General features: G+C 36.7%; 2 protein-coding genes across 7 annotated transcripts in view; one reads left to right on the top strand and one right to left on the bottom strand.

Annotated features, from left to right (window-relative positions):
* The window catches only part of LOC134535773 (mothers against decapentaplegic homolog 4), a 193,658-nt gene extending 175,611 nt beyond the window's left edge, over nt 1–18,047 (top strand). For all 6 annotated transcript variants that reach the window (XM_063375025.1, XM_063375022.1, XM_063375021.1 and 3 more), the window contains 3 exons: nt 495–633; nt 2,665–2,795; nt 16,972–18,047. In XM_063375025.1, the coding sequence (XP_063231095.1) occupies nt 495–633; nt 2,665–2,795; nt 16,972–17,052 (351 nt within the window). In that variant the 3' untranslated portion in view covers nt 17,053–18,047. The remainder of the gene's footprint in view (nt 1–494; nt 634–2,664; nt 2,796–16,971) is intronic.
* LOC134535772 (uncharacterized) lies at nt 4,127–11,252 on the bottom strand. Its single transcript, XM_063375018.1, has 2 exons — nt 6,625–11,252; nt 4,127–6,206 (listed from the first exon to the last, which is right to left on the bottom strand). The coding sequence occupies exons 1-2, from the start codon at nt 6,989–6,991 to the stop codon at nt 4,804–4,806; spliced, it is 1,770 nt and encodes a 589-aa protein (XP_063231088.1). The 5' UTR covers nt 6,992–11,252; the 3' UTR covers nt 4,127–4,803.
* Nucleotides 18,048–23,152: the final 5,105 nt, after the last annotated feature.

Below are 23,152 nucleotides of genomic sequence, written 5' to 3'. Positions count from 1 at the left end.
TGTTCTGAACGAGCTGGCATGCCGTGTTTCTACCCTCTGATCTGAAAACTATCCACTTTAACACACGCGTTGTGTGATTTTTAGGGCCACGTATTTATCCTTATCAGTATGCTGATAGTTTTGAGTTATTTTTAACAACCTGACAAACTCATCCGTAAAATACTTTAGCTGATAACGGGGATGTTATTAATTGGTCCTAATTGCTGTGTTAAATCTGGCTTTACTGTATTAGTCCTCTCAAATATTACATGGCCGAAGGTAATGGGAAAATCTCCCTGTAAATAACCTTAAAACATTACGAAAATCCAGTTGAAATTTGTATCCACTCGACGATTTTCGGTATTACAGAAATTTTTCCAGTATTTCGGGATCCCGCAACTCTTAGTAAATGACTGAATATTCATTTTGATGTCCAAAAATGGTAATATTGGCTGAGGCCTAACAGCGAGGCTTGCGATGCCCAGTGTGCAGTGCGTGGGTGTGGCTGTGCACAGGTGTTCGACCTGCGGCAGTGCCACAGGCAGATGCAGCAGCAGGCTGCGACGGCCCAGGCAGCCGCCGCCGCCCAGGCGGCTGCCGTGGCGGGACACATTCCCGGGCCCCACTCCGTGGGCGGCATCGCTCCGGCCATAAGTGAGTCTGCTCATCCAGTCTGGCGGTGGCATTCTGTTGTAAACTAACATTTAGAAATAATTATGCATTTAAAAATGTTAATTCTTTTAATGCTGTGTAAACATTAAAAACCATTATGGCTTTGCAGATGAGTGACTGATATTCTTAAAAAAAGTTAAATCTCATTAAGTCGTAATCCAAATACACTAGAGTCCCGTTATAGCGAGGTGTCACGGTTCCGGGTTTGATCCTCGCTATGACCGTGTCCTCGCTATAACCGAATTGGACAGATTTTGGCCCTCAAAAAAATAAAAATTAACCGAAAATAGCATAAAAATTGTGTTTAAACCTGTATAATTGGACAATAACGGGTTATCTTAACAAAATCTTAATTTCTGTGAGAAAATGTGTGAATTCTCTTTAAAACGATACCTCACAAGTACGGATGTGATGCGATCACCGATTGCGTCAAAACAACCAGAATACCCTACCACGCCACGTAAGTATAACATCTCGGCCCGCGGCCGACGCAGCATTGTCCTGCTATCTATTGTCGACGCGGGCTGTCTGCTGGCGGCCATGTTGGTTCGGGATGTTACTAAGAGGCAGCGCTAGTGTAGCGCGACAATTTAATTCCTTACAAAAAAAGCAGGAGTGCGGCAACGCACGTACGCCTCAAATGAAATAAGTCGCTGGAAAACTATACTTTTTTCATTTAAAGAAACCTCTAAACTTTTTTTGAAAATAAATTTGGGATTAAACTCAAACCATCACCACTCCCTTCCCGGACAGATGCCCCAACAACTGACCGAAACAAAAGTTATGTGAGAACTGTCCTAGCGATTCGAAAATAAATACGGTAGTGCCTACTATTTGTCAGATAGTAAAATAAATAACGTGACGTGTTTGTAAATGTGTCATGACTGAAATAATTCCAAACAAGTTTATAAATATTTGTGTATTATTAACGCGATCAATTAGCAACAAGTATAAAGACGACTCTGACTTTTTTGGCCTTACATAGTTATAAACAATGTTATTATTCATTAATGAAAAGGTTCCAACAAATTAATTAAGAGCATTTATATTTTAAAAAAAAGTGCACATTGTTACGTTTAATGGCGGAAAAAAATATATTTTGTCTATTTTCTAAATAATAAGAAATGAGTACAAGTATATGTATATTCAAAGGCTTTGTTTATTCGAGTCGAGCATACCTTGGCCTTGAAGCCAAGCGGAAGTTTGATAGAAGAAAGAAAGGACAGGATTCTATTTTTAAAGCCATGCACTTAGGTGACGACTGCAAGGCTGAAGAATGTGACAGGTGTCAACGCAAGATGTCTAGTGGCGAGCAAGAGGGGTGGAGTTAAAGCAGACAAATAACCAAAGCGCGCTTCACGCGATCACGCCGTAAATTCCTCAAAAAGACCTCGTTATAGTCATGTTCTCGCTATTACCGTGCTCGCTATAACGGGATTCTCCAACATCCAATTTTATTGTTGTGGGTAAACATAAGGTAACATAATTTTTTTCTTTCTGAAAAATGTAAAACAATACTGATCTGTACTTAAAGCAGTGCCAATTCTAATTGACTTGTATCTGATTTTTTAGTAATGGCAAATCGCTACTTCTGAATGTGTAGAAAATGCAAATGATTTTTTGCCGATACCAAAAATAAAAATAATAAAATAAAATACAAAATTACTTACATATATTCTTCGATGTAATATGATCATGATTTTAAAATATGCAGGTTTGCACTTTCACCTACCATTCTTTTGCTTTCTGAATCTACCACTCAGATACTGTGCATGAAGAGCAAGGTTTCCTTCCTCAATTACTATAATAATCCGCATTTATACAAACATTGTATTTTGGTACTAGCTATTACCAATTACGTACATAACATAGTTTTATGATATGATGATTTATAAACACAGTGCATAAAGTGTTATAAGCTGGAATGGTTATATTTGTGGGACTGCCAAATAATGGTATTGCGAGTGTAGTTGAATGAGACAAGCAGGGGTGCGTTGACCTGTCGGGTTGCAGGCCTGAGTGCGGCAGCCGGCATCGGGGTGGATGACCTGCGCAGACTGTGCATCTTGAGGCTCAGCTTCGTGAAGGGCTGGGGCCCCGACTACCCCCGCCAGTCCATCAAGGAGACGCCCTGCTGGATAGAGGTCGGTGCTTCGTGGTTACCTCAGTGTGCATGTTCGCAAGTACCACTCATATTAAATACTAACCATTTTCAAATACATGAATGTTGTTTGGATACTGTTTCTCTTGCAGTTTTGTAATCTTCCATTGCCATCGTCAGTTTGTGTTGCAGAGAATATTTTGAGTTAGTTTGTGAAAATTATGAAAACATATTTAATTTAGGAAATTTAACATCCTTTTAACGTTTTAACTATATAAGCAAAACATTGTATTATGTTCTCTATAAATGCAACTCACATGTAACATCTTGGAATGGTTAGATTTCAAAATTCTTTTGTTTCGAATCCAATTCCCACATTTCCCTCAGTTGGTGTTTGAATTTTGATTCCAATCTAAATAAAAAAAATTTGGAAATTCAAACAGAGAGAACCAACTGAACATTTTTTTTTTTATCTAAATATAGTTTCTTATGTTATATGAGTGAGCCCTATTTTAAATAAGTAATAAAATTAATTACATCTTCATGAATGGTGGTTTTATAATTTTATCAGTGAAAAAAATATTTTTATTCACAATAAACACAAAAATTTTAGGAAGTTAGATAAATATCATGTTTGAATTGCTTATATAGCTATGAATCATTGTGGACTTCATTACAGTCAAACCTTGTTGTTATGACCCCGTGTAATACAACCCCTTTTTGAGGAATCGTAAAACATTTCTGTTAAATAGTCTAAATTTGAACCAAATCTGCCAAAAATTTGTTTTTAAGTGTGTAGCCTCACATTTGTCTTGCAAGCACAGTAGACACATTCTCCCGCTGGTTGATCCTCTCACAGATAACGGTTTGTCAGAAACATAACCGCATCGTCAGCTTACTTAATTTTACAGAGATGAGAGTAAAAAATACATTGTATTTTTCTGAAAATAATGCAATGGTTTTTATCAAAACTGATAAACCTAAAAGAAAGAGTCACATACAATCACAATGTTGTATCTTGCGCTGGAAAAAAAGTGAATTTACAGTAATGGGTACAACTTAGTTTAAAAACCACAAGCTCTGCCTGGTAATTGTATCACTTAAGTCACTTTAGACTGCTAGTAAACATTAATGCATCCTGAAACTCCGCTTAGTTGAAAAAATACACAATCTACCTGTGAACTGTATACTTATTCCACTTTAGTCCCTTCTTATTTACGGCTTTCTGAACCTTGATGGGGAGGGGGAGAGGGGACATAGATAGGGGCAATGAAAAATGGTAAATAAATTGTTTCAATTTCGGTGAATAAACCAGAGGATTTCGTTATAAAATTTCGGTATTATAAGATCGTTTCGTTGAATAAAAACAATGTATTTAGAATCATTTTTATTCATTTCATAAGCGATGAGATTCAATTATAACAATTTTTTACACAAGACATTCATAATAATACACATTTAAGATTTATAATACAATTTATAAAGAATATAATGAATATAGTCTTCTAGTCCTATCTCTGCTTTGTGGTTTCCCACATACTGTTTCCTCAAATTTTGTACACAGTTTTAAGGCCATGTTGCCCATGTTGCAGTGTTTTTCAGCTTCTTTTGAAAAATTATAATAATTCCATTTGTATGGAAAAATCGAAACACAGTTTAAACAAAGATGTGTCTGTACACCTACCAAAAAATTGTTTCATATCATTTCAAACAATTTCTTAATATTTTTGACCAAATGTAATACAATTTTCAGTAGGCATAAAATAAGCCAAAGTCAGTCTAAAAAATTGTGTTATAAAATTTGCAAAACTTGTAACCCAGGTTTGTGGCGTGCATAGTGTGACTGTGGATCCTCTTGATTTTTTTTGAAGCAATCTGCTACAATGTTTTTGAATAATTTGCAAAAGTACTTTTAGAGTAATAAACTAAGTAACTTAACATGGACTTCTTAATCTGTTTACATTGTTTCTGACAAGAATGAAATAGAGAACATGTGAAAATACTGAATTGTGGTAGTAACGCAAGTACACAAAAACTTAAAATCCTTGACTTCAATGGCTAGCTCCAAAACACATTCCCAACATAACTTCAATGTTATCAGCCCGCAAAGATGTTCGCTTGTCGGACATGATGTTGCTGTACATGGAAAAAGCCCTCTCACTGTCAACATTGGAAACAGGGATCCACAGGCACTTCACAGCATTGGTTGCATACTCTGGGAAATCTGATTTTAAAGACAGCAGGATGGTAAGAATATCGACGTTCTTAGAAATTGATTTTAAGACTGCCTGTTTAGTCTGAGTGTAGCCTTCTAGAACAAGTCGAAAAGGCACCTGGGATAGGAAAGGAAGTTTTTCAACCTTGTTCTGCAACTCAACAGCGTCAACCTCTAGCCCCTTACAAGCAATTTCTCTGGGATCAAACAAAGCACCCATACACTCTACAAAATCCTTGGCAGGATCACTGGCAATCAACGATGATAGCTTCAATAGAGACTTTTGTCCTGTTGAAACAAGAGTAGCCCTAACAGCAGATTTCAAGCAAAGTTGTGAGTTCAGCATCTGTGTTGTTTCAGGATGAAAAGTATTATCACTGGCCAATTTGAAACTGGTTTTCAAATCATAAAGTTTTCCTAGCAACCTGTGAGCAAAAGGATATGACGAACCCTCTAAAATCTCAAGCAATTCTACAGTTGATTTACAGTGCTCAACTACAAATCTTGCTTCACATTGCAAAACAGCAACTTTGTCCATAGACATCTGCATGTAATATTCTGTTGAACTTCCACTAGTTTCTGCATCTTCTGTCTTGAAGTATTCTAAAAGATGGGGTAAGTATGTGTCAATGTACTCCACAGCACGGAACCACGAATTCCAGCGTGTTAAAACAGGAGATGGGAACAATTTGGGGTGAATGGACGATACCGTCAGAAACTGCAAATAGTGGTGTTTCCTTTTCCTTGAATTCAAGAAAAACATTTTGGTTTTCATTACACACTCATTCAGTTCGGAAAGCTGTGCCACCCAAATATTGCCAACCAGGCAGAGCTTGTGTGCCCAGCACTGAATATGTAGCAGTTTGTATCTTACCAAAACGCGCAAAAGGTCAGCACATTTTGTCATGTACTTCGCCGAGTCGCAAGTGAAAGAAATTACGTTATCATATTTTACATCAAATTTCACCAATATATCAACAATTGCTCGTGAGAATTCTGTCGAATTTGCATTCATCAAAACTTTCGTCCCAGCTACAAGCAATTTTTGTTCACTGCTTGCAGACATAATCTTAAATAGAACGACAAACACACACTGTCCTTTCTTGTTGGTTGTTTCGTCACACAATAAAACAATGTCTTGCCCTTTCACCAGTTCTTTTATTTTCTCCTCCTCTTCAACTTTCAAACTTTCAAGGTAAGTGCTTCGTAAGGTAGATGAATGTGGAAGGTCACCGGACCCTAAAAATAAAAAATATTTATTTTCTCAATTTGTATTGATTTCGCACATTCTGAACTAAACTTTTGAAAAATAATTCTGTTTCCATGTGTTTTGATACTAGCACTACATACTTCTCTTGTGAAATTTAAAGGCCCCGTATTTACCTTGCACATTAATAAATTATGGAAATACCAGAGATGAAATATAGAAAAAAGATAAGTAGTTTTTATTATTAGCAAGTATGAAATAATGACCAGTTGGTGTTATTTTAAAGACTTAAGTGATTTGAGAATATTTTGCATGTGACAGAATGATAACAAGTAGCAGTAAAGTTTAAATTACCTACAAATGGGTTGTTAGCAAACTCAAAAAAACTAAAAATGCAAAATACATGAAAAGTGTTTTATTGTGGTAATGAGGCACTTCTACTTAACTTACCTGGAATGTATTCATTCATCCAAGATCGCAGTCCTGGATGGTCCAGTTTTTCAAGCGGGATGTTTGCTTGCACGAAAGCCCGCACTGTGTCTTTCGCCAATTTAGTTTTTTCGGCCTTGAGTTTTTTGTTCAAAGACACATTTTCAACAATTGTTATCTGTCTTTTCACTCCGTTGCCACCATTATCCTTGTTGACTTTGTGCGAAGACCTTTGTTTACAATGTTTTTCGCAGCTATCCTTCCTTTTCCAGTCAACTGTTACATTGCAGTACTTGCACATCATAACTTTTTTATGTTTGTCAAACACATAAAACCCTTCACTTTCATACTCCCGTGCCCTTTCAAATACACTTAAAACCTTTGGCATGTTTATGCACAATTTTTACTGACAACGAAGCGTTTGTTTGGGAGTTAAAGTCAAGATAATTTATGTTTAGGTTGTGTTACGTTATATTAGGTTATGTTACGATTTTTTTAATATTCTGCGGTAGCACAACAACCAGTTGGCAAACACGTCTAATTTTTTACATCCCGTGAACAGGGACAACAAAGCACAAAGGTAACAACTCGCGGGCTGTTCTGTTTGGTATACACGCCCGTAAAAAGTTCTGTTCCAACCAATACCATTCCTCCGTGATTTTTGTTATTCTTTTGTCTGGAAAGCTGTTCCCATTTGTGTACAGTCCGCTACGTCGAGTATCGTATGATCGTATCGATGTACGGAAGTTATTTCGTGCATTGCTAATAATTTTAACGTATTTTCGAATTAAATTAGATAGGCATTTCGCAATTTCGTTACCAAGTAGCCAATTTCGCGCCTTGACGGTATATTTCGCGGTGGTAATAAGATTTCGCGAAAACGAAATGTGTATAGGTGTGCTGTGGATAGGTTAAGTTCACTTTTTGATACAGTACAGATAATTGAAAGGGGTTTTACAAAAACTTCGCGATTTCGCATTCACCATTTTTCACTGCCCCTAGACATAGACATGTCAGATGAGACAAGATAACACTTTGGAATGGGGCTGCTAGCCAAGGCACCCCCCTACCCCTCTTCACAGTCTTCCTGTTGACCACCATGTAACAGTATTCTTTGCTCTCGGATGAATGGCTTATGATCTACAGCCATAACATATATATATATATATATGTGTGTGTGTGTGTGTGTGTGTGTGTGTAAAAATTTCTGCCTTTTTTCCTTCTGATTGTTGCTTGCTGTTCAAAAAAAAAAGCCGTGCAAATCACTACTCTGGAAAGAGTAAATAGGTAAATAGGTAAATAGGTATGTTATAAATTTACAAATTCAAATTTTTTTTTTGTGTGTCTGAATTGTGTTTTTTACACCATAAAGTATTATTTATAAACTCATAGTTAAAAAGTTTGGGGTCGCATTATATTCAGAGTCACAGTTTTTTTCGGTTGTATAGGTACTGTATTATAACTGTCAGCAAACTGATAAAAAAGCTTTATATGCTTCTGTAAAGCAAATGCAGCACTGGCCGGTGGGTGGTTAGTTTCCTTCGAAATGTGGCTAAGGAACTTAAATCGGGTAGAAAACATCCGGTTATAAACAAAAGACATTAGGATTTTGTTTTACTGAAATGCTGACATGTTTTTCGAGTAGATACACAAAGCGACCATTCACTCTTCGTTAACTGCCGCTGGAGATGTTCATCTTGACAGCTCAAACAATTATCTTTTCTAATGGGTTGACAGAAAAAAAAGTTGCTTCACAGCATAATAAAAAAATTAAAAAAACATGCTTCTTTTCCCCCCACACATGGCATGCACTGCACAGCTGGCTTCCAGCCATCCTGCCCTTCACTCTTCCTAACAGTCCACAACTCACGCGCTTGCACGAGCAATAACAAAACAATGTCACAGCACTCAACCTTCTTATATATTCTTCTTTAAAATTTTGTAACAACTGAAGGTTTTATTTGTTCTGAGTGGCCATTTGATTGGGAAAATCAGGAAACCTTTACATTTGGGTGTAAATATTTTTGGTGCTAGGAAATCTAGGATGTATCCAAGAATCTTTGAAAGCCATCAGGAATTATCTGCTTGTCTTGCAAGTTAAAAAGAGCTTATTTGAAAAACTGCACACTATGCATTCAAACTCTTGTCATTTATGCAATATTTTGAACTGTGTTTATAGCTTAATGGAAAAACTACTCGCCGTGCGTACAGACTACGTCACTCATACCATTTTTGAACGCTGTGTACTGACGAACCTTGACAGATAATGTGACGTGTTATTTGGGTTGCCATCCTTTGGATGGTCGGGGAAGGGGAGTCTATTCCTCAGTTTCTTTCTTCTCTCTCATTTCTTATTTTATTTTACTATTACTTCTGAGATTAGTAAACAGAAGCCACGACCAACAAAAAACTAATACAGTGATTTGACACGTGAAAAACTGGGGAATCGCATTCGCAGAATAAAACTAAAAAAATAATGCTGAACAAGAAAGAAACTCGCACAAGCTACTATTTTTTTTGTCTTTAATGTTTCTTATATGCAGCACGTAACTATTTCTGTACACCACAGACATTATAGAACAATTATCAGTTTATAAAGATATTAATACTTTTATAACTCATAAATTCATAATGTGTAGATTACTCTGATTTAAAGGCTCTCAATAAAGATTTTAAAGCTAGGAACATGAGTTATCAAGCTCAGCTAACAATGATAAGAATTTCAATTGTTTATGTTAATAATTATTATTTTATTATCATGTGTAGATGGTTTTTATCCCTGGCAGCTGTTGAAGTAACTTCAGTTGTGCCCTTATGCTTTCTGTATTATTCAAACCAATGCATTATTTATTTATTTTCTTAACATTTTTCTGTTTTTGCTACTGACATACAAGGTGCGGCTATTAAATAACCGGACTGATGCTGCTCCCAGCAAACTGCGAGCGTGCCGCGACATGTTTGAACATGACTGTGTCTGATGGTCCTTCCCCCACCCTGAGCTCGCTATACAAGCCAGCTGGTCGCTCAGTTTGACTGTAGCAGTTGATAGAACTAGGTAGTCTACGCACTAGTGACGGGTCGGGAAAATGCCAAGTGGTCAGATGGAGCAACGGGTTAACCTCAAGTTTCTTGTTAAACTAGGGAAAACTGCCGCAGAAGCTTATGCAATGTTGAAAGAAGTCTACGGGAATGAATGTTTATCCCGCACACAAGTGTTAGAGTGGTTTAAACTGTTTAAAAAGGGTGTGAAACGACTGAAGACAATCTGCGCCCAGGACAGCCCTCAACGTCAAAAACGGATCATAACATTGAACAAATTGTTAAATGAATCATTTAACATGCGGAAGGTTTGAGCAAAAATGGTGCCGAAACTCCTCACTCCCGAGCAAAAGGAATCAAGACAGAACATTTGTACTGACATTCTAAACAACATCGCCACTAATCCAGATTTGTTAGACACCTGCGAGTACTCGAAATTCGAGTTTCGAGTCGAGTTTTTTAGTAATACTCGAACTCGAGCTCGTGGCTTTTCAACAACTCGAAATTCGAGCGAGCTTTTCTTGCACTGTAGCTATAAAAAAAAAGACTCTCATTATATCGGAATAAAAGTCTTACAACACTATTATCCTTTACTTTATAATGTAACATGATCGACCGTTTACATGAACACATCATTTTTACGTACCTGGGATTTACGAATTTCCGTGATTAATTTTTTTTACTTCTTTAATTTTCCGCATAGCATTAATGTATCACTTTCCTGCTTTATGCGGAAGTATTTCCCGCTTTATGCGGAAACATTTCCCGCATTTTACTGTAAAAAGCGTTTAAATTGTCCGGGGTCTCATCATTTACGCCATTAAATGTGTGATATAAAGTCCCGTTTAAAATTTTTATGAAAGTTCCTGCCAGTTATGGCGCACGTAAATATAAATATGAAGAAAAGACAAATGAACAACAACTTACGAAGAAATATGGATGATGTACCATAACTACAGTACAATTCCAATAGTTATCTTAAGATAATTACCATAAAAAGAACAAGATTCTTTGTAGATACCATAACTACTGCAGAAGCATGATAGTTACCACATTTGCACTATAGTTACCGTAATAACCGAGATGTGTATTTACCGTGATGGTAATGTATTTATTTAGGACATATTAAAATTAAAGAACATTATTGAAAAAAAAAAAGATGTTAAATCTTGATTTGTACGGTTGGCACATGTTGCTAAGAAATAATGTGATCTGAAAGAATGCAGTACTACTACGAAAAGTGAAAGGGGTACTCGTGGATTTTTAGGTTATGGCAGTCTCTTTCGTTTTTCAGTAATATCGGCCGAAAATTAACAAGAGTATTGGAAGTTGGCAGAAATGCCGATTCAACTAAATATTGGCAAAATCGGCTTCTTCAGTACAGCTCTACATTTGATGATATGAGTAAACATATTTCAGACTACAGGACATTGAAAAAGACTTTAATTTCCATGTAGGTTTATTGTGCGTAAGTTTTTTTTGCATGTGTAAATTGAATTAAGTAAAATGCTTCTATTTTTATTACTTTAAATTGATTAAACTTAATGACAAGTTACAGATATTTGACACTAATTTTGAGGTTAAACAATTTGGTAAATATGTAGAGTAACGGTATATGCGAAAAAAAAAATGCTAAAAATCCGAAAATACTTTTATTCTATGCTCTTTCACTTCCTCTTTTCAAATCAACCGGCGGAGATAAGAAATTCCAAATACTTTAGGAGATATCCAATTTTTTAATTTTGAACATGTAGAGTAGCGGTATTTGCGAAAAAAAAATTCTAAAAATCCGAAATTACTTTTATTATATGCTATTTCACTTCCTCTTTTCATTAAAACCGGCGGAGATAAGAAATTCCAAATACTTTAGGAGATATAGAATTTTTTAATTTTGCAATACAACACCTGTACAACCATTAGACTGACGCCATTTTTGTTAATTTGCCGTGTGTTCGTGAATGCGTAATAAATAAAATTGTCGATTAGGTCAGGTCAGTTACATTATTAATACTTTCAAACTAAGCAGACATAAAAAATAATGTGAATTAATTTCAATGGTTCTTTAGTTTTAAAGTATTTATAATGTAACTGACCTGACCTAACAAACCCGGACAAATGATGAACATTAACAACTCACGTAAAATATTTTTGTTACTTATTACTTGCGCAACAATATCCAAATAAATAAGACTTTAAAATTAGAAACGTTAAAAACCCACCTAAGTTGGAGGCGGGTACATTTCCTTTGCCATTAGAAGGAAATGATGTAGTCGTTCACCTACGTTGCGATACCTCCGACGGAACATTAATAAATAAATAAATAATCACGTATTGGTTCATTTGAATACTGGCCAATCACGGAACTGTCACGTGACAAAATTGTCCAATAAGAAACATAATAGATACTCGTAAACCAGAAACAATGTTGATCGCCGCATGAATACCCAGGTATTGTGATGAAAATTAAAAAATTCAATATTCCTAAAGTATTTGGAATTTCTTATCTCCGCCGGTTGATTTGAAAAGAGGAAGTGAAAGAGCATAGAATAAAAGTATTTTCGGAATTTTAGCATTTTTTTCCCGCTTATACCGCGACTCTACATATTTACCAAGAATTTTACTAAAGCATTCCAGCCACACAGGTTGCCAGCGAGAGACGCTTCTCTTCTGCTGTAAACACCATCTCTAATCGTAGAGCTAATTTAACTCCTGAACGTGCAGAACAAATTATTTTTCTGCATGATAGATTGAAGAACAGAATTTAATACTCTATGACAATCTCTCTCAGAATTTTTGTGCCGAAAAGTGGAAATGTTGAAACAATGTGAATGTACTTTTCAAACAACATGATTTTTGGTGCTCAGTTAGTTGAAGCTCAGTAAGGACTCCAGAAAAATTGACAAGGATGAAATTATTCCAAAGATATGTTACATTTACACAAACATATACGTACTTGTAAACTGTGGTTATGTTAGTTGGATGATATCAGTTACTAATGAACCAATGGAAACAGGTTAGATTCAATGGAAAACATGTTTTTTTTCCTAGCAGTGCAAATTATAAAAGCACTCTGTAAATAGTTACCCAAAATTAATAAGCCCACTTCATTTTAATACTTTATTCAAACATTATACCTACTAAGTTTAAGGTAAAAATAATTTCCCAAAAGTGTAACTGTATCACAAAAGCTCAAGCTTCGAGAACTTTCAAGTAGGCTCGCTCGAGCTTGGCTCAAAGTAAAATTCTTAGGCTCGCAGACCTTTAATGTAGGTCTATCTATTTAGTAGGCTAACAATGATAATGGTTTCTTTTTTTATTTCCATATTTTTCTCAAAAGTTCTCACATTTTATTACTTCATCACAGTAAATTTATGTGCAATAAACTTAAAAAAAAAACTCGAACTCGACTCGATACTCGCGAGTATTTTAGCAAACTCGCTCGAGCTCGACTTGAAGTGAAAATCTTCTGCTCGCAGACGCCTAGTGATTACTTGTGATGAATCGTTGTTTTTTACTTACGATCCCGAAACAAAGAAGCAATCCCTGCATTTGAAGACCCCAAGCTCACCAAGGCAAAATAAAAAGCCAGGATGAGCAAATCCAAATTCAAAGCAATGATGATTGTCTTTTTCGACATTCGTGGCATTGTCTACGTTCACTGGGTACCCGAGGGTCAGATGGTCAATCAACATTTCTACATTGAGGTTCTTACGGCTCTACGTGAGCGTGTGAGAAGACGAAGACCCAATTTGTGGAAGACCACGTCCTGGATCCTTCACCAAGATAATGCGCCAGCCCATTCTGCCTTGTCTGTGAAAGCTTTCCTCGCGCATTATGGCATCACCGTGTTGGCACCTCCACCGTACTCGCCCGACCTTGCCCCCTGTGACTTTTTTCTATATCCCAAGGTCAAGTCGGCGCTGAAGGGGACAAGATTTGAAAGTGTGAAAGTGATTAAAGCAAAAGCGACGGAGGTTCTCAACCAGCGGACAGAAGAGGACTTCCAGCACTGCTTTCAACAATGGAAACGTCGTATAGAGCGGTGTAGGGATTGCCAAGGGGAGTACATTGAAGGCGATAAAACTTCTGCTGTAATTGGTGACGAATAAAAAGTGCTATGACATCAGTCCGTTTATTTATCAGCCATACCTCGTAGTTTGAACAACATACGAGAACTATTTAATTAAGTTAAGGATAATTACTTATCACAGAAGTAATATACTATGTTTTATCGCATAATCGTCGCACATTTTATTCTAAAATCAATTTTGAAAAGTAGGGGTGCGACTTTCATTCTAAGGGAAAAAAAATTTTGTTAGGTAACGTTATTCATAAAAACAAAACCCATTCATGGAAAGTACGTTTAATTTATAAAAAGTGGAGTATACAAAAGCACACTGAACAATTTAAATTAATAAGTCATGCAACAAAAACCTTTTTTCAACTTTAAATAGAAAAACCAAAACGGTGATGTGAACATGAGTCGGAACGCATAACTATCGTTGTAGTACACACTTACCACGAAAGAGTGTGAGCCATCAAATGTAGTTAACTTGACACTCGACAGAGAGCGCGCGTTGCATGCAATTGGCGAGATATCGATATTCGATTACGTTTGCACGCTCTATACGGGAAGCAACATAACCATACATGAATGATACCTACTAGCGCTGGCTACGTTTTTATAAGCGGTACTTTGTGGCGAGACAGACAAACAGATGAAGGTTATAACTTTTAAAAACGTCTTTAAAAGAAAATTTTCACATCAGACAACTTCGTATTTCCGTTATTTAAATAAGTAAGCCGTAATTTCTGAATAAATATTAGATTTATACTTGATACATCGTTTTATGTGGAAAAGATACCTTCACAAAGCACTCTGCATCTAATAACGGGACCAAAAACATCATGCGATGTTTACACGAGAAGTTTTTTTATCCTAATTTTGACGACCTAAAATATAGGTGCGACGATTACATGATAAAAGAGGGTAGTTTTACGGAAAGATTTCTTTTAATGTTACTTTTTATTTTATTAATATTAAATGTTTGATGTATATAGTATAATATGTAATAGTTGGTTTAGTTTCTTAAGCTCTGATGTAACCAAAATGGTTAGCTATGTACATTTTTATTAACGTAGTCATTTCATTAAAATGCTCAGACAAACCTTAAAAATCCTGGGATTTTTAGGTTTTTCCAAAAGAGTGGCCATGGTGTTATTTGATTATCTTGACTGAATACCACATCACTACTACAATGCACTAAACAGTTTTATTATTTCTTAAAACACTATTACCGTGTTTTCTCGTATAATCGTCGCACATTTTATTCTAAAATCAAGTTTGAATAGTAGGGGTGCGACGAATATGCGGAAAAAGAATTTTTGTTAGGTAAAGTTATTCATAAAAACAAAACCTGTTCATGGAATGTACGTTTATTTAAGAAAAGGTGGAGTATACAAGAGCACGCCAAACAATCTATATTAATAATTCCTTAAACAAAAACCTTTCTTCAACTTTAAATAGAAAAACCAAAACTCTAACGTGAACGCAAGCCACTTGAATCTGACGTGAACTAACGTGTCGTAGTACACACTTGCCACGAAAGAATGCGGGCTATCAAATGTAGTTAACTCGGCACTGGACAGAGAGCGTGCGTTGTATGCACTCGGTGAGATATTGATATTTGACTACGTGCGCACGCTCTATACGAGAAGCAACATAACCAAACATGAATGATGCGCTGGCTACATTTATATAAGCGGTACGCCGCGGCAACGCAGACAATCAGATGAATGAAATATGTATGTAACGTTTAAAAAGTCTTCATAAGAAAATTTACACGTCCTACAACTTCGTATTTTACCGTTAATTTATTAAGCAAGTGGTAATGACAGAATAAATATTAGATTTCTACTTTAAAATACATTGTTTTATACGGAAAAGATACCTACACAAAGCGCTCGGCATCTACTAGCGGGACCAAAAACATCATGCGACGTTTACACGAGAGGTTTTTTTATCCCAATTTTGACAGCCTAAAATATGGTTGCGACGATTACGCACGAACGACCATTAGGTGATAAAACACGGTAAAACTCTCTCTTTGACACTACTAAAAATTGGTGAAATTCATGCATTAACACTAAAAATACTCAGTTTCTTGAAAAAACAAGGAATATACCTGTTATCTCTCTGTTCTGGTTAATTGGCTCAGTACCATGATCAATCTGTGAAAATACTACTAATCAAAAACAAACTTTAAAATCGTTGTTAATAAAACTAGCATGTTTAGTCAAATCACCCGATTAGTAGGATATTACCTGATACATAATCAAGTATCGTCTGATTATTGCTGTAACAACCAATTAGTACGGCAATGGCAGATAGTTGTGGTCTCTGCCAATTAGTGCATATCAGATGATTAATAGGAAATTGCTCAATTAGTCAGATGCAAAACCTTATGTAAAGTATAGGAAAAGCTATTTATATGCCTCTATCAAAAATAAATAAAATCCAAATTTCTAAATGCTGCTATTGGGAAAGAATCAACCAGCTTCAATTTCAAAACCATTGGACTCTAAATCTATTAATACTAGGAATCAGCCGATTCTAGAATCGGAATCGATTTAACATGTGTAGGTCTGTGCTTGTCTTTGTGTATATACATGCACATACATATACACACATACACATAAAAACACACACACTCACATACATTAGATGGGAAGGGAAATACGAGTAAAGAAAAAATAGTATTCTTTCACTTTGTTTTTTTTTTTTTATGAAGTTTTGGTGCTTTGGTGGGGGGAGGGGGGGGGGGTTTCGATGTGAGCACAGGAATCCCATTTCACCCCCTGTCAAAGTAATAAAGTATGACATACAGCAGACAAAAAGGACTAAAAGTCAACACTAGTGCTGTATTTTGTACGTGCCAAAAAGCTGAGACACGGTATGCAAAGACTTCACTTGTATCTTTGGAAATCTACGGTGATAATGTTAGATTTTTTTGCTCAAAATTATAGATGCAACCCATATAAGGGGCGACACTTCTGCAGGTAAATTCGTATTGCTGGCTCAGATCAGTTGCTAATGCGGACAGCACAGTCGTGGAACTGACACTGTCAATTTTTTACTTGTATTTTTGTTTTGTTTTGAAAAACTTCTGCTTTGCAAAGCTACTTTAGAATAACCCTGTTGTAACCTTTCTGAGCATGTAAAATAAGTATTGTGACTGAAAGACATGTTATAAAGGGGTGTTTGAACGGGAGTGCGGTGTGAGTGTGGTGACCACAGTGCCGTGCTGCGAGGGCGTGCTGTGTGCGCAGGTGCATCTGCACAGAGCCTTGCAGCTGCTGGACGAGGTGTTGCACACGATGCCCATCGACGGCCCGCGCGCCATCGAGTGAAGCGATCCGATTCTCTCACGTGGCACATCAGTTGTTGCAATGTGTTGTTTGTAATGTACAGAACACTTACTACTTTTGTTAGCTAACACTGTCTTTGATTGATTGATTCAAGTGTTGTAAAGAGTTTTTTTTTTTTTTTTGTGAAGTTGCATTTAAAAATTTAAGGCATATTTGGCAACTTGAAATGATACTGCCTCCCAACATTATGCTTGTTGAGTTACATGGAGGAAAAAACATTGCCTTATGCAAAAAGTGAAGGTGGGTCTTGGCTGTATTTGCCTGTGCCCTTCTCATCCCGTGAGCGACCCGCACAGCCGCTGACTAGTGCTCTGGAGTATCCGATACCTCAGCTCACACCACGTTTATATAACAGTTTTCACTTAGCTTGTATGTTGTTGCTCTCGCAGATCTGTTCACCAATTAAATTACCCCCTTAAAGAAGTTCACACTGTGGTAGTTGCAGCCAACCTGATGTTACCTGTCAGGAAAATACATTGAACCATGGAGTGTGTACAGATAAACAAATCTTTTACATGCCCTCATTTCATGCTCTTCTGTTGGATCCCACTTTGCTGTGTTTGGTTCAGTATCTGTACAGCTACATCTCCACTGCACATTGGTCAATTTTGCTACCATTCTTCCCTCCAGAAGAACTTGTAATTATATAAACCCTTCCACTTGAAGAGTATTATGTAAGAAGGTTTGTTATTGATTGTACATTGCTAGGTTGGCGATAAGTACAAAAAATAGTGCCCGAAATTTTAATTCTTCACTTAATGCTTTGATGATATTGTAATTACATTTCTAGTGTTATTTTTGTATAGAGACTAATACTCAATTCTCTGAGGTTAAAATTAATGACTTTTAACAATTTATACTGCAGAGCATGTGTACATGATGTAAGTGTAAAACGTCCATTGTTAAATATGACATTACTAAGTTCTTTTTCCTTGTGTGTATTTCACGGGGAATAAATTATTTAATTGCTGACCTAATGTTTTTGTACATTTTCTTTATTATTTAGTCAATTCCTTAGAACTCTTTAATCAAGTTTTGTTGCCATTTATTGTCAGTATCCTATTTGCAATTTTATTTACTTACCTGTGTAAGTCACCATTGGTAAGATCAAGATGGAAGTACTGTTTGTCAGACTGCATGTGACCATTTTTAATATTACGGGCGTCACCATTGGTAAGATCAAGATGGAAGTACTGTTTGTCAGACTGCATGTGACCATTTTTAATATTACAGGCAGTATGCATTTTGCAAGCAATCTCTTATGATCTAAGAATCCCAAATGTATCCATTTTGTTTATTGTTAAACCTTTTCACATGCTGTTGACTCCAGTGGTGACATACGAAAGTGCAGCATCATGCCACAGCTGGAAGGCTTGATGGTCGTAGAGACCGGGAAAGATTATCTCTGCAGAATTCGCAAAAATTGACCAAACACTATTAAATATTTAGTGGGAAATGACTTTTGTGGCAAGTTAAATAATATTTTCCATGTTTTTGACTTAAATATCCACGAATTTTAAGCTATTTAATGTGATCTGTTTTTGAAGTTAAACTTTTTTAAGTGCATTGAGGGTGGAAAATTTAGTTAGCAATGGAAATGCAATGAAGTGCATGCATACCCTGGATGGAAGTTTAACATGTTGAAATCTAAAGTGCATCTACAGTGGAACCTCATTATTACGAGTGCGGGATGCTACAAGACATTCGTGTTTACGACAGTTTTGTAATGCACCGTCAGTTTGACTACGTAAATCATACTAAATTAAACCAGTTATTACGAGTGCCTCCTTGTTGGCCCTTTCGTAAGTACGAGTGATTTGATTGGCATCTTCAAAAATGGAAAAACACCGTCAGTTGAAAAATTAACGTGCAGCAGAAAATACAGACAGCTGAGTGGTACGCAGGCGCCAGACGGACAGGTATAAGCCTCAATCAGGGGAGGAAGGACTGGTGACAAATAACATGCGCTCTCTCTCTCTCTCTTTCCCTTCCTCTCTCTTTCTCTTGACGGCTCCAGTTACTTCCCCTCCTAAGTCGGCGGAGGGGTAAATCTAAAAATATACCTGCCAACACCCTTCCTTTCTTTCTTCGCTCTTTTTTTTCACCGTTTTACATACCTTCCCTCCGTAACCAAAAATGGCGCCGGTCTTTGTATCAGGCCATTTCATTCGCGATTAAATCAGAAACCGTCATAGATACAAAAAATTCCATAGAGACACTTTATATTCGTAATTTAATTTGCTACAACTTTTATTTGACACGTTTTTTTCACTATAGTACACCGTTATCAAGTTACGGTGTGAAATTAAGACTGTTTGGACAGTCCAGAATTTGACTTGACTTTAATTTTTTATATTCGGTTATTATGGGTACTCGTTACGAGAATTTTTGCCGCCGTTGTCAGCTCTTGTAATAACGAGGTTCCACTGTACATTTCTTCTATACACACAATCAAAGTAATCCAGATAGCCGACAACGTGCGGCAGTAAGGTAAGAGCACCAGTAGTTGACAGTGCTTTAGTAGTTGACACTTTCATTTTTAATTCTTAATAATAAGCCAAATATATTTTTTAGCAAGTTTCTGGCAATGTCAAAATATTGCTAAGGCCATCTGGTATGAAAGTTGGTATCAGTACTTTTACAACCTTGCCACCATTTTGAGTATGAGTTGCATAGCTGCCAACCATTACGGATTGTCCGTAATTATTACGGTGTAGTGACATATATTACTGAATTACGGGTTGGTAAGAAAGTATTACGGATTTTTTTTACAAAAACCACAAAAAGCCGTTTACGTGATATTTGTTTACTATAGAACGATATCGCTGACGCTGCGAGTCCGATAGCTATCGCTGTCGATATCTTGCAATAGTAGCGCTGTTGCGGCGATTTTTTCAAGAAGTCTCGGCGTCCTTTTCGTGTTAACTGTAAACATGGCCGTTATGTTTGGATTGCGTGGGCGACGCGTCACTTATTTTACCGTTTAAGAGTGGCAGCGTCACTTATTTTACAGTTTCAGAGTGGCAATGAAAATACGATGAAGCGTGCTGCTGTGCGGAGTGAAAATACTAGCAAAAGAACACCTGTATTACAAAAATACCGGGACATTTATGCAAGTGAATGGCTGTGTTTTACACGTTCATCTGTGTCTGAGAATCATTTTTTCTGCAACGTCTGTAATAGTGATTTTTCGGTTGCCCACGGAGGTAGAGACGACTGCCGAAGACATTTTGAATGCAAGAAACACCGAGATTATATGAAAGTGAAATCGGACAATAAATCAATTTCGTCTTTTTTTGTAAACAGTGGTGATACGGATGTTACGAATGCAGAGTTGTTGTTCACTTCATTTCTAGTTGAGCATAATATCCCATTATCGGTCTCCGACCATGCAGGTAATTTATTTAGGGCTATGTTTCCTGATTCAAAGATTGCGCATAAATATGGTTGTGCTAGAACCAAGACGAATGCATTGGTTCAGCACATGGCAAGTGAATCAAAAAGAGAAATAGTTTCTATTTTGCAGCAGGTGCCGTTCTCGTTGGCAACTGATCGAAGTACTGATTCCAATTCTGTGAAGCTGTACCCTTTGGTTGTTTCGTTTTTCAATCCAGCTCGAGGTCAGGTATCTGTTGTACTTTTGTCGGTTTTGGAAACTAGTGACAACACCGGGTTAGGAATTTTTTCAGTTATCAATAAAGAGCTCTATTCTCTCAGAATTCTATGGGAAAACTGCATTGCATTTTCTTCAGATAATGCAAACACAATGACAGGTGAAACAAAAGGAGTAATATCCTTTGTAAAAGAACACCACCCTGCAGTTGTAATGCAGTGCTGTTCATGCCATTTAGTACATTTGGCAGCTCAGAAGGCATCCTCACATCTGTTAGTAAATGTTGAAAATTTCTTAGTGCAACTATTTTATTACTTAGAAAAAAGCTCTAAGAGGAAGAATACTTTGAAGGTGTACCAGGAAATTTGTGGAATGAAAAGTCACAAAATTTTGAAGTATGTAAGTACACGTTGGCTTTATTTGCTTGATTGTATTACTCGTGTTGTAGAGCAGTGGGAAGCCTTACAAATGTTGTTCTGTCATGGTCCTCTTCTGAAAGTGGATTCAACAAATAAACAGCATTCAATGTTGAGGTCAATAATGCAGGATCCTGTCACAAAGCTGTTCTGTTATTTTTTGGAGTCTGTTCTCCCAGTTTTTAATTTTGTTAATGTGTATTTACAGCAGGAAGCCCCTGTCATACACATCTTGAGAAGAAAGTTTGTTGGTCTTCTGACAGACTTACTTATGAGGTTTATCAAACCATCTGCTCTGAAACTTGGAGCCACTTCAATCACAGAGGTTGAAAATCAGAAGGTTAAAAATCAAAAGTCTGATTCGGAGCTGGTGATTGGTGCCAAAACTAGGGCATACTTACAGGAAATGTCTGTAAAAGATATAGATGTTATAAATTTCTATTCTTCTGTGAGGGAATTTTATGTTGCAGCTTGTATTTACATTTTGAAAAAGTTTCCTCTTACTGACGTATTCTTAAAACATGCAGAGGTAGCTGACATTTATGTTAGGCAAGATGTTTCATTTACTTCTGTAGAGTATTTCGTACATAATTTCCAAAACTTATAGAATAAAGTCAGCGTGACAGGCTCGAAGAAGAGTTTGCAGCCTATCAATTCGAAAATTTCACAGACGACATTGTAAATTGTTCAAGGTCTGATGAAAGTTGGTGGAAAATAAGTCAGTTGAAAAATGAAAGTGGTCAAATTAAATACAGTGCCCTAAGTAAAGTAATGTTTGCATTATTGAGTGTCCCTAATAGCAATGCCTCCACAGAGCAAATTTTTAGTTCTGTGCGAAAAAAAATCATACTGAATTTAGGCCGTCATTGTCAACAGAGTCTCTTTCTGCACTTCTAATTCAAAAAGTAAAGAATGCATCAGATGGGGAAGTGTGCTTCAAAAAACATTTTTCCCATAAACAGTTGCAGGCTGCAAAACATGCAACGAAACAACATCTGACTTCAAGAGATTAATGTGAGTGTAAAGTGTATGACAATTACAACATCGACGTTTTATGTGAAGAGTGCATTTCTTCATTTCAAAATGCTGTTATCAGTGGGCCTATGCTGAAAAATGTAGTTTGATGTATGTTCTGTAGTGTTATTAACAAGGGTGTTGGGGATGGGGTGACTAAACTCATTCCCCCCCCCCCCCCTCCCCCCTCCCGGCAACTCACCACACCGAATCCTGGATATGCCTCCGAGTGATTACTGATGACTGGCATGAAAGGTTGGCAGCTATGGAGTTGTTGCCATGAAGACATGTGTCTATTGTGACCAAATCTTATTTCCTTAACAAATTAGTTAAGCAGGTAATGGTACATGAAATGATGTATGATGTTTTGTTATTAATGTTACCCATGTTTCATAATTACATAATGTTTTATATATAATTCTACATAACATACTGCATAAGTGATTTTAGGTTATGTTATATAAACTAATGGGGGTGTCAAGTACTGATACAAAATTTTGCAAATTTTTAGTAGTTGACCAACCATGTCAAATACTAGTGCAACTATATGATGTATTAATAGATACACTAATATTCTGTATACAAATTGTAAGTAGTGTTTCTCATTAAAATGGTCAAAATGGCTGTATTTAATCTGTAACTAGTAGTTGACACCCCTTGTCAACCACTAACACATTACATGTCAACTACTAGATCTGGAATCTTTTTTTGTTTCATGTTTGGATTCAGGATACCACAATGCCTCCTGTGAAAGGAAAAATGCTTAATTACAGTAAGCAACAAATGAATGCTGCAATGGATGATGTCCTTAGGGGAACTGCAGTTGCTACAGCAGCCAAGCGCCACTCTGTACCTCGTGTCACTTTGCTCTACAAAGGGACAGGGAAGACTCCTAGAAAACGCCACATGGGTCCACAACCAATGCTCACAAGAGAAGAGGAAGATGTTTTAGTGACATGGATAACTACAGTGGCAAAAGCAGGGTTTCCAATAATGAAAACTGAGCTTTTAGATAGTGTACAGCACATACCGTATATAC

This window comes from Bacillus rossius, chromosome 10, assembly GCF_032445375.1.
Source record: "Bacillus rossius redtenbacheri isolate Brsri chromosome 10, Brsri_v3, whole genome shotgun sequence".
Taxonomy (NCBI): Eukaryota; Metazoa; Arthropoda; class Insecta; order Phasmatodea; family Bacillidae; genus Bacillus; species Bacillus rossius.
This window is presented reverse-complemented; position numbering and strand designations above follow the sequence as displayed.

What these genes read in the sequence shown, in the direction of transcription:
- LOC134535772 (XM_063375018.1), bottom strand. Translation starts at nt 6,991, where the DNA reads ATGCCAAAGGTTTTAAGTGTATTTGAAAGGGCACGGGAGTATGAAAGT. An exon ending in GATGAATGAATACATTCCAG is followed by an intron (nt 6,207 to 6,624) that starts GTAAGTTAAGTA and finishes TTTTATTTTTAG; the next exon opens with GGTCCGGTGACCTTCCACAT.